General features: G+C 30.8%; 1 protein-coding gene and 1 long non-coding RNA gene across 3 annotated transcripts; both read left to right on the top strand.

Annotated features, from left to right (window-relative positions):
• Nucleotides 1-1843: 1843 nt before the first annotated feature.
• LOC140969921 (uncharacterized protein At1g66480-like) lies at nucleotides 1844-3783 on the top strand. 2 transcript variants are annotated; one of them, XM_073431443.1, is made up of 2 exons: nucleotides 1844-2660; nucleotides 3529-3783. In XM_073431443.1, the coding sequence occupies exons 1-2, from the start codon at nucleotides 2068-2070 to the stop codon at nucleotides 3590-3592; spliced, it is 657 nt and encodes a 218-aa protein (XP_073287544.1). In that variant the 5' UTR covers nucleotides 1844-2067; the 3' UTR covers nucleotides 3593-3783. The 2 variants fall into 2 exon arrangements, with proteins under 2 accessions (XP_073287544.1, XP_073287543.1); XM_073431442.1 differs by having other exon boundaries at nucleotides 1845-2668; nucleotides 3533-3783.
• Nucleotides 3784-10582: 6799 nt separating this feature from the next.
• On the top strand, nucleotides 10583-12574 carry LOC140969922 (uncharacterized). The gene is made up of 2 exons (XR_012174028.1): nucleotides 10583-11936; nucleotides 11976-12574. It is a non-coding gene; the product is annotated as an uncharacterized lncRNA (long non-coding RNA).
• The last annotated feature ends 2466 nt before the right edge of the window (nucleotides 12575-15040 follow it).

The following is a 15040-nucleotide window of genomic DNA, read 5'->3' as shown; positions in this document are numbered from 1 at the left end:
TTATAATTTTGCAGCGAACGTTTGATACGTAATATATATAAAATCATTTTTAAATATTTTATTAGTAAATATTGGCGAAATTTTTATTTTGGTAAATTTTTGTTGAAATATCATAATATTTATGTTTTAGAAAAAAAACTACACTGGCTGATGAAAAATAATCATATGACTAAAATTCATAATATAACGTGTAACGAAAAATGATGATTTTTAAATGAAGAATCATATATGGCAATTACTTTTCTAGGTCTAACGATTAATATGAGGTGAATCTTTAATATTAAATATTAATAAACCGAGTGTGTAACATTGGATTGTTTTAAAATCTGGATGTGTGCAGAAAAGTAAACCATAAAATATATTCTTACGTGATTGATTATTCATGAGAATTCCAATTCAAAACCCCAACATCAAAATGGACCAAGACGCGAGAGGAGCAAGGCCTCGTATAATTTTTTTTTTTTTTGAATGAAGAATTATATATGGCAATTACTTCTTCTCTTATGCATTGATTTTTAAACTCGTATTAAAATAAAGAAAAGAAAATGTAATTTTCTTATTCAAAATTAAGGGGACGAGTATATTACAATGCAGTGTTCATACTTTGAAAATGTGTAACAGAATCATTTTTCAAGTATTCAATTTTATGTCAAACAAATTTTGGAAAAAACTTTGATATATTTTTATTATTTGATTTGCTTATATTGTTTGAAACAATTCAATGGTAAGGATTGCACTCGCCTCGTACATAGTCGTACTAGTCCAAAAGGGACATTTTCCTTGGTCATTTTTAAAAATATGTTTTACTATATAAAATAGTGCACCAATTTATTAAAATAAAATTATGTAGATGGTGACGAATTGGGTGTTGAATTTTCCAATCATAAAGTCGATTATGCGTATAAAGTCCAAAGCCCACATGCATTATGACCGGAATCTATTGGATCCACACCGTGATTAACGTTATTAGTCATTTTCACCCAACATGACAAAACATGATTAACGAAATATTGGTTTAATCATTTCAAGGATTCCTATCAAATTATAAATTATCAAATATATTTTTTTTTACATAATCAATGGATCCCAAACTAAATTGCTTGCTCGATTTTCTTTACCAAGAATATGCACACGTATGTATCACTTCATTCAGCGGTGGGGCTATAGATTTACTTAAAATTATATAAAACTAAAATATATTGTTCAATATAAAGAGCTAAATCCCTTTTTTTTTTGGTCGAAAACAACAGGAGGAAGAAAAGGATAAATTGCCCATCAATCGCCTGGAATTTTCTTAAAATAATTTTTTGTGTAATGTCAAAATCATTGTTTTATTTTGTAGAAAACCCAATATGTAAGATAAGTTAGTAATGTGTGAACACAACAAGCCATTGTGGTCGTTGCAAAGACACAAATACAAGGTTCTCCGTAATCCAAATCCTGCCCCCACAAGGCAAAAAAAGTGGGANATTATTAAAAAAATTTAATTTTTTGTCATATATATTTTTACGATTCTGATCGTCTATTTGTCGAATTTAGTTTTAGCATGTTATATTGTTTTTTCATAATTTTAGTCTTTTTTTACTAACTTAACAATGATATAGTCTTGATATGACGTGTGACTTTCACATTTTCGTTGAAAAAATATCAAAAAGAAAAAAATGATAGATATAAGTTAAAAATAAAATTTGACAATGTAAATTAATGAAATCATAAAAAATTAAATATATAGAAGTAAAAATGCAATTTTTTATATTATTAAAATGAAAATCAAGTAATTGTCCACTTTATCAATATGTTGATAAATACAATATGATGGTTGTTAGAAGGAAAAAAAGCATAAAGATGGAACTTGTTCAATTGTCAAAAGACGTCCCGTTTTTCAAAATTTGCGCTCTTTATTTGACCCCGTCGGCATAGCTCGAGCTCATTCCTTCAATAGCCCATAACTCCCAACCATTAACAAACCTCCACAAAAACATTACCATTTCTCCATCTTTCATCCATTATATAGTTGAATTATCATAGGATTTTTAACCAAGAAAATTAAGGTCCAAATTATTGATAATGGGGAATAGTTTGGGGGGAAGAAAGAGCGTGAAAGTGATGAAAATCAATGGCGAAACCTTCAAAGTGAAGGCTCCAGTGCAAGCCGGTTCGGTTTTGAAAAAATACCCCGGCCACGTTTTGTTGGAGTCGGAGGCGGTTAAGCATTACGGCATCCGGGCAAAGCCGTTGGATCCGGGGCAGGAGCTGAAGCCGAAAAGGCTATATTTTCTTGTGGAGCTGCCTGAGTTTCCGGAGGAGAGGGTCACTCGGAGGGTGCGTTCGGGGATTCAAATGAGCGCCAAGGATCGGCTCGAGAGCTTGCTGCTGGCGCGGCGATCGTCTTCTGATCTTTCGATTATGAAGCCGCCGAGCATCGCGTCCGAGGAGGAAGAACAAAGAGCGAGGGGAGGAGGAGTGAGGGTGAAGGTGAGGTTGCCCAAGGCCGAAGTGGAGAGGCTGTTGGCGGAGAGTAAGAGTGAAGATGAGGTGGCGGAGAAAATTATTAGCCTTTACATGGGGAGCGGCAGCGTTCCAGCTGCGGCTAGCGGAGAGTTGCGGCGGCGGGATCTTGATGCCGTTCTTGATGCCGTTAAAGCAGGCCCCAAACAAAGCTCGCGAGGTTTGTTTTTACTTATTATTTCTTTATCCATTACTTATTATTATTATTATTATTATTATTATTATTTTGTTAATACTGTTCCAGATTTCATGGCATGTTTTAAGGGGCTTCCCATTTGAAATCACGTGCTTTTATTAATTTATTATTATTATTATATGCAATAACAATCCATACATGCTGAGAAAGTGTATATTTATTGATTATTTTATTTTTATGGGCGTCGAAAATAATTATGAAGCTGCTAATACTCACGCAAATAAGTTAAGAAGAAAAGTATTATACTTTTTCAATATTTGATTTGGAAGGAAATGTTTTTCTTATTAATTATTATTTAATAAGGTTGACATTACACAACTTCGGAAACTGTTGTATTTATTACCAAAGTTTTCGCTGGAAGAGTTCTCTCATAATTCAATTTGACTGGCCACTGGGACATTCATTCCAAGAATAAATTAAAGTTATTATGCATTATTATAGTATTATACTTATGCTAGTATGAATTATACTCAAATTATCGTTTTCGAAGTTCAGTGGTTTGTGTATTAAATGCAAGATGTTGCTGCACATTAACCTGTTTCTCTCGTACGAGATTTTGAATTTCAAATGTAGCAAATGGCATGGTCATTCCAACCTGAAATATTTCTGATCAATTTTTTTTTATCATTTGTTAAAAATTTATATGTTTTATCGATAAAAAATAATTTATTTTACCTGTACGTGCCTGTCGTTTGAATATGTTATCTATTATGTGACAATGAGTGGTCCAAATCGCTAATGGTTCGATAAGGATGAAATAGATACCATTTGCATCAAAATTTCCCTATTTCCGTCATTGAATTATTTCATTCTTGTCATTTTCTGCAGAAACGAGTGGGATTTATGCCAATTTATGAAGGAGAGATCCAACTGGCTGTGGCGTCTTAGTAGCCAAGGCCAAAATCGAGCTATATATATGAAGGGATTGATTATTACATATCCAACAATATTTTGTATTATCTCTCCGAATTCCGCCTGAGATTTCTCGGAAAAGTTTGGTTGTTTTTGTACATTAAAAATCGGGAGATGCTGAGATTCTTAGTTCACCGTGGGAATTATGAGAGAGTATGTATCATTTTCAATTAAATTTTTATAAAACTAGTTCACAATAAACATAGAGGAGCATGATTTACTAGGGCACTTGCTCGGTTTAATTTTAAACGCGAAAGATTGATCGATGGCTCTATTATAAAATTTTTAAACTTTACGCATCCACTAGCATCTGTTGCGTAAACCAAACCGGTTCCATTCGATTCGTGATAACAAAATTGACAACTCTGACTTGTTTCTTGGTAGAACACAGTTCAATATTGAAAAACGAAATATAAGAATAAGATTTAATTTTATTTTTTAAAATAATTTTACCTACACAATATCTTCTTCATTTCACGAAATCTACGAAACCAAATGCGTTTCATCCTCACAATGAATCGTTGGTAATTAAATGACAATTATTCTCCCTCGACTCCAAGAAATGTTGGATGACATTTCACCATTTTTGGGCCGAGGCGTAAATCTAAATTATGATTTTCCATTTTCTTGATTTGTTTTTGGGCCGGTTCGTCTATCTGGTTTATACCCACATCTGAATACAATGTGTGGAAATTTTTTAAATTTTTGATTTTGTGTTTTGGTCTACTAAGTTTTTAAATATTATTTTGATACATTAAATTTTAATTTTCAAATTTTCTTTTGTACAACTGCTGCTGTGATAATAGAAAATGCTGATAGGAGATCGAAAAATGATTGCATGACATCGAAAATTGTTAAAATGTCAGAAATGACAACAATTTGACCTAAATAATCAAAAATTAAAATTTAGTATAACAAACCGAATTTAATGGATTAAATTCAAAATTCTGACAAGTTAATTGAATAAAAAAATCATTTTAATGTCAATTGTCAGCCCCGCAGATTCATTCAAAGTTTTAAAGCGATAAATGTCCAGTTTTAGCCGCCACGACTGTCTATTTTTTCCTGAATGTAATGTCACATTTCATATTAAATATAATATTTAAAACAATTGTCCAATTAATTAAATAGTAAATTAATCCACTTCAAAGACGTATAATTCAAAATCTCCTTCCTGGTTTCAAATCTATATTGGCTGCCATTGCATACCATGACTTTCTTCAATATATCCAACATATATATATATATATATAACGAGTTTGAAAACATATTTTTCTTGCATTGCATCGATTACTAACAAGTTCACCGCTATAATATTTTTTTTTTGGCTATGATTCTTGCATAGATAGCGCAAGAATATATAATTTCCTTCTCATGGTAAAGATCAAGGTCTGTTTCACTCTGCTCCTTCTACTCGTATCTATGCTTTCGATTGGAGAGAGCACGAGAGCGATGCAGGGTGGAGTTTTCGAAAAATTGTTCGAAAACCAGCTGCCGAGGGGACCAGTGCCTCCTTCAAGTGCATCCCCGTGCCATAACAAATTGGACTATAATTCTCCTGCTGATTATATTATTTGTCCATGATATAGAATTATTATTCATTTAATTTTTTTGCTTTACTTTCTTTCCTAAAGAGGAAATGTTAGTACCTTTTGGATATATAATGGCAATACAGCCACTGATCATGAGTTGCATTCATCTTATTTTTTAAAAAGTGGAGGAATGTTGTACTGCATGAAGAAGATATATAGAGAAATTGATTCTTTGTTTTCCTTTTTCATATACTTTTTTTTTTTTTGGTAGGAACAATTTCTTTTTTTAGAACCATCAAAGTGACATTTCAACATGATGATGATGATGATGATGATGATGATGATGATTTAGTAGTTTCTCTCTTGCCTCACATAGAAAAATAAGCATGAATGCATAAAATCAACCATCGAGTTAAATACATACGATTATTTGTATTTTCATTCGTATCGTACATATAATTCTCCAACACTTTCACCTCTGCATTTATTAGATTTAAATTACATTAAAATTCATAAATAAACATACTAGTGAACATAAAAATCATGACTAACAATAAATGGCCGCAAGTTTGGTTTGCTTTCAAGATGCCGATCGATCGATACAACCATATTAAATTCTATTCAATGCTTACATTATGTCACATTAACAAATCATCATTAATATTTTATATTTCATAGGAAAACCAAACATTAAACTAACAAAAGTATTTTCAAAAGTTAAATTTTTATATTCGCGAATAACCTTCTAAATCTTTAATTTCGTCATCCTTTTTAATTTTCCGCTCGATCAAAACAATATATATGTAAATTTTCATGAGATTGTGCAAAGAAGTTATTCTAAAATTCTACTAAAGAAAATTTAAGTATCAATTTCTAATAATATATTTGTGTATATACTATAAAATTTAATTTGAGGTCGCAAAATTAATGGGATGATTTTAATGAATAAACTACTTTATTTACGTACAACTGAGAGTTGGTGGGCGTGTTTCGTTTCTCCTTAGTCGTGGTAGGCAGTGGATGGTGGAAGACCAAGTTGGAGGTGGTAGTTTTGTTATATAATACAGATATAGGCATACATAATTAATGTATTACATAGATTTTGTGGGTATATTTCTTGATTTTTTTCCTTGGTAGGTGGTGTCACGTTAGTTTCAAAATTAATGAATGCTTTAAATAAAAATCTTGTTAAATTAGAAATTGAAATCATTGTTAATTAAAATCTACGAGAATTTGACTACAAACAAATTTTTTTCAGTTGGCGAAAGAAAATGTTACAATTAGTTCTAAAACCTGAGATCTCGTTTTAAATTTATAATTTTTGTATCAGATGAGCTACAAGTAGTCCACACTACTATACAACTTAATAGCTATTGTATGCTAAGCTTTTAGTTGTTCAATTTCTATACATTTTTTATTCAAATGGTGGGTCTTATTCAATCGAAAAACATACAATGCTCATCCCTTATTATGTTTTATAAATTTTCGAATCGGGTTCGATCCGCTAATTAATTTAGATCATAGTTGCATAGATTTAAAACTATGTAATATGGTATCTAATGATCAACATACAGAAATACAATAATTTAATTTCTTTTTACATTTATTAAGTAATAATATATATAAAAATATATACGTAACTTTTTTTATTTAAGAGATCAGATTGTCTATATTGCTCACTACTAAACTATTCATAATAAAATATATATGTTCCTTTACCTTTTCAGAATTTATGTAGGGACAGACAACTGCGTTAACATGAAAGAAGAAAACCCTAACGAAAATAATTTCAAATTAAAATCCCTCAAGCATTAAATATTTTTTCCTGCAAATACGTAACTAATTTGATAGATAAAATACTTACTATATTTTTTTTTTGGGAGAGTCTAATAAATTGTATTTTTATATAATGAAAAATGATAGAACGAGATCGATATATAGAAAAAAAATTAATTTTTGGGGGTTCTGATGTATTATTGTGTTCTTACGAATTTTCTCTAAAATTACGTGGGACTAACGAAGAATCTGTCAGTACTGAAGCAATGTAATATTTATTAATAATTAGAATTTGAATTAATATAACAGTATACATGATTTTATGCGTACCGTGGGAAAATAATGAATAACAGGGAAAATTAAGATGGGATATGGAGTATATAAAATCTCTTTTTTTTGGGGGGGAAAAAGAATAAGAAAAATTGTATTTGTTAGGTTGGTGAAATTGGCATATACAAGAGGATGTTTGGTGGGAGTTGTGAGTTTGTGGTAGGTGTGCGACACCTTCAATCACGTCCACTTAGTTCCATACTCCCATACCCTATACTTGGGATTCACAGATTAAATAGGATTATAATTGATTTTGAAAATAAACTAATTTTCGAAAAGATTAAAACTTAAAATTTTATCTATTTATTATATGAAATCGCTATTTCTATGATATAGTTGTATTACCCAAAAGAAATACTTTGGATTCGGATGTGGGCCGAGCTTAACAATAGTATGGATCTCTACGGATGGACAAAGATAGAGGACGTCGGAGATATTTCTGGCGTAGTATCTTCCATGCTTAAGTACAAAACTTAAGTGTGTGATAAAAATAGTATTAGTGATAGTAATAAGTGAATGTGTAAAGACATGAGAGATATCATACAAGTCTTTAAATTACAAGATATATGACAAAATTTGTCCTAATCTGATCTTATATGTGACAAATTATGAATTTTGAATGCGCCCCAATATCTTTTGGTTTTATTTTTATCGCAGTAGATTTGTTATGGTGTTTTACTTTGGTAGGATTTTATTTGTTTTTATCATAATCTTTATTTGGGCCGGGCTCGGCTATCGGTCCTTCACTTCTTTGGAGACTCTTTCCGAGTTGAGATCAGTTCTTCCTCTGTGTAAGGTTTTTGGCTTTTACTTAGTTCGAACCCATCATTTTTGTAAATGGTCTCGGACTTTGAACCGTTCAAGTCGGATCCGATCAGGTCGGATAAACGGGATATCATATATATTTCCAAATGGAAAAGGTTAAAACCGTTTTTTTTAAAAAAAAACATATTATGAGTCTAATAAAAATTTTGTTTTCTACTCATTAAATCAGGGATGAGAGTCATTATAAATAAATAGATTAAGTCTCTATTGAGATGGTCTCACGAATTTTTATCTGTGAGACGGGTAAATCCTACCGATATTCACAATAAAAAGTAATACTCTTAGCATAAAAAGTAATACTTCTTCATGGATAATCTAAATAAGATATTCGACCCACGAAATTGATCCGTGAGACCGTCTCACAAGAGTTTTCGTGAAGTAAATAAATGCATGTAAAAGTACATTTGATTAGGGGAAAAAGTCCTTTGAAATATGATTTTGTTTTCTTCATGATGAAATACTAATTTCACCCTTGAAATTATTATTATTTTAATGTTTACAAAATTTCAACTTATAATTTCGTAAGTTGCAGTGCGTCACACTCTTGGTTCTCAGACTATGACCACTGAATTCCCCAAGAATCCGGAAACCAAAGCAAATAACGTTGTAGCTCATTAAAGGACCAACCGAACTAATTATAGGGATGGAATGGCAAATATCATATTATTTATTTTATTATTTTATAAAAGAAAGGCTCGTAATTTGAACATCTCCAAATTTGTTATTCAATTCTGAGTATTTTGATGGGAACTTTTGCATGCGTACTTACCCTTCCTCTAAATGGCTTTTGTGACATGGGTAGTTGTAAGTGCCCACCTAATTAATTTAACGAAGGAGGAACTCACATGTATGATGACGAATATATAATAATATGAAATTAATATTAAAAAAATTATAAATTTTGTTTGAAATAATTAAAATATAAATTATTATCTAGTTATGAAGCTATGATTAAATGAAATGGATTTTAATTAATGCCTCAGTTAAAAAATGCCTCAGTCATGAGCTTCTGGCGACGGGAACAAAATCATCCCCAGGATTATTCTATTTAATTACCCATTTCATTTTTGCAAAGAAATTGCTCTTTAATCTAATTAATACACTTGTAATTTGTATATGCGTGTTTGTTTAATTTCAATAAAATATAAAGCTTAATTAGCAATCGATTATTCAATCCATATATATATATATATATATAGATATTAATTTTAAGAAATAAATTATATCTTGGAACATATATGAAAGGAAAAATAATTCTTGAGTTCCAAGATATAATTTATTTCTTAAAATTATCTTTTTCTTATTTATAAGATTTTAATAAATAATTGATTAAGAGTTTTGCTTTTCTCGACTTTTATAGAGATTGACTCTAGATTTAATTTGACATGCTTAAAAGTGTTTATTTCTTTATAAACGCTATCTTACCATGATTTATAGGCATCTAATTTTACCGTGTTTTCGTGGTTGTTGAAGACATGTAAAAATAACACTTGTGAAAATATTGATTAAAAATTTTGTTTTGTTGTTTCAATTTTTTGGCACATCGTTGTTTTACATTCCTTAATTTTGTTTTAAATCTGGTTATTTGTTTTATGATGCAATTTGATTTCTTAACGTGTTAAGGAATATAGTTTTTCATAGAATCAGTAGTGTTAATTTTGTAAACTCAAGTTGTTATTCTAGTGATTATTTTGTCATGAGACATTGCACAAACATTTATACTTGTGCATAATTATCTCCGAGTAATTTTTATTTAAGTTATTTATTTATGTGATATATTATTTCGATGCGTGTTTTAATTATGTGTTATAACATATGAGACAATAATGATACACAACGATTTTTTATGTTTATGTTATTGTCATATATTGCATGAACCTAGATTATCAAAAATAAATTGCAAATAATGTTAGAATTGAGACATGGATAATGCTACTTGTGATGCCCAGAAATTTGAAAGGCCTGTAATTTTATTAATTGACGGAATTACAGTGGCCATTTGTTGAGGTGTTAAATATGTTCAGTTAACGTACGGAAGGCAGCTTATGGGAATACTCAGGGATTAATTATCACCCCCGATTTTGTTTTACAACAGTATGTATTTTGTGCAAATTCAAAAAATAAACATATATTTTATTTGGAAGTATAAATTTTGAAATAATTTGGAACATAGAATGATATTCACCAATCGAAAAAATCTCGAACACAATTAATTAGCTTCCCGATCGGATTTGATAGAACTAAAAAATTTCAGTGTTCCTGAAAGAAGTTTTTTTTTTTAGAATTTCAAAAACATTAAAGAATTAAATTGGAATTCATTTGTTAATTAGTTACTCGAAACGGGTTGGTGAAATTGAGGCAAAGCACAAGGAGAAGCAAATCTCACCTGTCAGTCAAATCCTCTCACACGTGTGCCGTGAAAACATTTGCTCCCCACACGTACGAGAGACAATCCTCGATTCATATATTTTTGGCCTATAAAAGTCTGCCAAATGACCCAGAGAAAATGAAACCAATCCCCTCGAAGAACCCGCTTTAGCCTTTGATCATTCTCACAACCTTATCTATCTTCCCATCTTCATCTCCTTTAATACGATCACTCGAAGAAAAATCTTGATCATAGAGGATATTGATTTCAAGCTGGAGCTAGCTCAGTACATCTTAATTTTTTTTCAGGTGATGAGTTTTTGTGAATCGTTCTTCTTCGTTGGTGGTGGTCTAGATCGATCAGGTTCGAGCAGGTGAGTGGTTTCCATGCTTTCCTTGTCAAGTGAGCAGTCCAATTGCGATCAACCTTTGATTCGTTGTCTGTTCGACCTTAAACTTAACAAAACCCTAGCTAATTAGTTCTTGTTTTGTTTTTCATCATGAATAAAGTTAGTTCGTTCTTAATTATGATTTCGTACATCTTTCACCCAAATCAAGCAAGTTTTTGCATCAGAATGCATGTAACGTAGTACAGAACAATATAATATTGTCCGATTTTATATTTAGATTGTCCCAGGACGTTCTTGGATATCTTGTCCTTATCACATGGTCATACTAAATCGTACATGGAGTAAATAATATTTACTATAGTTTTGTTAGGTGTGCATATAGATTTGTTTTTTCCTCTAATCACTAAGGTACAATTAACACACATACACACTTATATACATATATATATATGTACGCATTAAACTTGTGTGAGGAGGGGTGGTGTAACAAAACATTGAAACCCTTCATAAATTTCATTTAAAATTATGTGATTTTTTATTTTAAATGATAAATTTCTTCATTCCGAGACTTCTAGATTGTAATTACATCCCATTGAAGAAAAATTATTGTCGCTGAAACTATATATGTATGTAAAAGCATTGCCCGCGTTTCATTCTTAGGGGATATTATATTAACTGTGCGTGCTTGCTGCTTACGAGTCTCTTTTTCAAGAAACTTTAAATATAGTGGCTATATATTATAATTACAAAGTTTTCAAATCTTTTATTAAATTATTGAAATTAGGAATGACTTTTTAGCATTCCTTCTCGGTACCCAAATCATCGATGGTTGAGTTTTCTGCTGTTCCATGTATATACCATCTGCCATTCTCTTGATATCCATGCAAGAAAGGGCTAATATTATTTTTTGGAAAGCTTTAAACTGTTGTAATTAGTTTGAAATTACTATTACTAATATATAAAAAGTCGAAGTGTCGTTTCAATCCAAGTATGAAAGTAGGGTTCATTTAAGACTATTTTAAGGTTGAAATGACAACGAACGTGAGGTAAAAATAGCAAGGACTGCTGATTTGCCAAGGCTTCGCATGGGAATCAATACCTTAACTTTGTTCTCGGTTAAAAAAAGGAACAGCTCCAAGTGTTCGAATTTCATACTCGACTACACGAGACTGGTGGAAGAACATGCAGTACACGTACAGACTTCATACGCTAAGTGAGATTATTTTGTGAATAATAATTGTTCTTGAATCACACAATTCATATATGCACAAATATTTATGTACTTTATGGCTACTGGACCAGTTACTTTTTTTACCTGATGTAGTGGAAAAAAATTCACAATGTTAATTAAATTTATAGCCTCATGGAGGGTTAGGACACGTTCATTTAATGCAATCTTGTCATATCAATTGATCTATCTGTATTTACCATGCACTACATATATATACAGTTCAAATGCAAAATGTAAATATGTAGAATGCCCAAATCAAATAATAAAGGAAAAATATGTTTAATTGTAATTTTAATAGTAATCATCTTATTATGTCGGAAGCAAAAAAACTAATTGAACCTTAATGTTTTACTTTTTTTTTTGTTTGTGATAATACAGTGTAACCATTGGCACAGTTGGCTGCAATAAGTGTTGATCGATCAACTTCAAGTTTAAGAAACTTTTTTATACTGATGCATTTTTCTTTTTCGTTCAATCAATTCATAATAGAAGGTTGAATTTCTATCAGAAGTCTCATTCATAGATCAATTAAGTTCTTCTTTAATTACCTTTTTCGTTAATAGATTAATTGTCACCAATAGATTAATCAAGTTCTTCAATATTGTTGTAATTTTGATTTTCTCATTTCACACTAAAAAAATACTTTATTGTTTCTACCCTCGCAATTTAATTTCTGATAGTATAGTTAACTAAGACATTTTACCAATATCTTTACTCTGATATTGAAATATTGCTTCTCTCCTTTTCCTTGAAATGTGCACACGCAATCAGATGTTTCTATCTACTTTTATTTTCTTCTTTAATAGAAAATTATATGATACAAATAAATATATCTTTTAATATACTTACAGTTATATTTAGCAGTAATTAATTAGTGAAATCAAAATTTTAGAGGCAATAATACTCTGAATGGATATAAATTTATCAAGATTCATCCCGATAATCTCGTGGCCTATTGGAAAGAGTGAGACCCCAAGATTTCTGTGGTCTTGGGCTAGACTCCATACGTGGATCATGGTAAAAAGATAAAGAAAGATTAAGATTTTAGGGTTAGGATTAACTAATTAGGTTAACGTACCTACTTGAGTTGTGTTTGGGATTTTGAGATTATAGGATAAAGAAATTTAAAAAAAATAAAAAAAACTGGGCACCTTTTAATAGTAAAACCAGCACACTTTTAGTCCAAAAGCAACTGTCCTTAATTAGAAAGGACAACACATAGAACTTAGGCAAAGCTTTCATTGAAACTGCAAGGGACATTTACCACAATATAATCTTCATTTGCATACTGTTTTTGTTTTGATAAAGTAATTTAAACAAACACTATTGTTTTCTTTATTTGTTTTGGCCATTTAACCCTACACATCAGCCCATCTATAACTCATACCCGAAACCTGTGTTTTGATCTGTAGGTTACGTTTTTGTACGTGTATTGACTTCAAAATTTTTAGAATAATGACTGATATTTGGATTTTAAAAGGTTTTACTCCATAATTTTGTTTTTTTGTTTTTTTTTTTTTTGGGTATTTTGGATGAGTTTTGATAGAGAAATACCATAAATAATAAGTAATGGTGATTTTTTAGTGTTAATAATTCGTTAGTGTGTTTTGAAGAGAAAAATGGGTTTTTCCTAAACCGGACTGAACTAGTGTATTTTTTGTTAGGAAACTGGGCCTGGTGTTGTAATGTGGAATGTGGATTTTTGAGGCTATAAGTGGTGAAGTGAAAAATGAGGTTTTTCATGAATATTTTGCAAGAGTTTTGACAGACTACACGACTTGCTCCGAATCTAATAGCTGGATTAAAAAAATACACCTATACATCCCTGCACCCTTTAGAGAAATAATAAAACCCTAGTTATGAGGTATAGATACAGATCGGATCTTTTTTTTTTTGGGTGCAATATTCCAAAATAGTAACAAGTTTCAATCATGGGGTCACCGTGTATGGCCCATTTTGCATATTACAGGCTGAAACCACAAGTATTCATGGATGTCACACACTCCGTTGGCTGGTCATGCTCTGTTCGATTTCATATTTCATTCATTTAAAATATAAAAATATATCATTATTTGTTGAATGTAATAATTATCTTTATTGAGTAAAACAATCGAAATGTGGTGTTTGAACTGTTGTACGGTTTAAAATATTTGAATTACAACGTTAACACCAACTATAATTTTTGATAAAGGAACCTCAATCCGTCATCTTCTCATCTCATATTAGAAAGGACCGAATAAGTGATCAGTGCCCCCCTCTCGTTTCTATAGAGTTTCAAATTCAAAGACTATTGATTGAAGTTCCCACAATTAAAAAAATACTCGAAAACCATCTATTGTACTTTCAATATATGAATATCATCTCAACATTGCTCCAATAAATGTGAATAGTTGGTGTATAATATATCAAAATTATATATGCGCCCATGCATGTGACGATAAGATGTCCATATATAAACCCGAATCATTTGAGAAGAAAGCAACCCGAGCCACACTTTTTTTCTTGTAAAATGGACCTACCACATGGAGACCAAAGTTAGTCATATGACTAACTTGCTTGTATTGGTAACCACAAGTTTTTTCTTGGGTATGTGCTAGACTGGACCAGCTAACTTGTCAAATTTCAAGCCCATACTGCTGCTTCTTCAATCATACAAATTGACTTAATCGAAGGCACATTATACATAAATGCCTCAATAATTGCGTCCATAATTATCACGATGGGTATGTATATGTTGTGATCAACTAAGAAAAATAGACGTTATCTTACTATTAAATTTGATAACGAAAAGAAAATGTTTTCTGACATATTATTTCTATAATTTTTTTTTAATCTCTTATACATTTTCATATAAATTGTTTCAAATTACATTATGTAATGTTAATGGAAGGTGCGTTATTATATATATGTTGGATTGATATATAATAGTAAAAGCAACTAATTTTCAGCCTTTTCCCCCCAAACCCACCACCTTTTATATATGGTCCCAACCCCATTGATGGCTCCGTTCCTC

Source organism: Primulina huaijiensis, unplaced genomic scaffold (assembly GCF_012295235.1).
Source record: "Primulina huaijiensis isolate GDHJ02 unplaced genomic scaffold, ASM1229523v2 scaffold43089, whole genome shotgun sequence".
NCBI lineage: Eukaryota > Viridiplantae > Streptophyta > Magnoliopsida > Lamiales > Gesneriaceae > Primulina > Primulina huaijiensis.
Note: the sequence above shows the minus strand (reverse complement) of the source record. Positions and strands in the feature narration are given on the sequence as shown.

Excerpts from the sequence above, each read along its gene's own strand:
- LOC140969921 (XM_073431443.1), top strand. The coding sequence starts at position 2,068 with ATGGGGAATAGTTTGGGGGGAAGAAAGAGCGTGAAAGTGATGAAAATC. Across the intron at positions 2,661-3,528 it reads AAAGCAGGCCCCAAACAAAG|GCAGAAACGAGTGGGATTTA; the intron begins CTCGCGAGGTTT and ends TTGTCATTTTCT.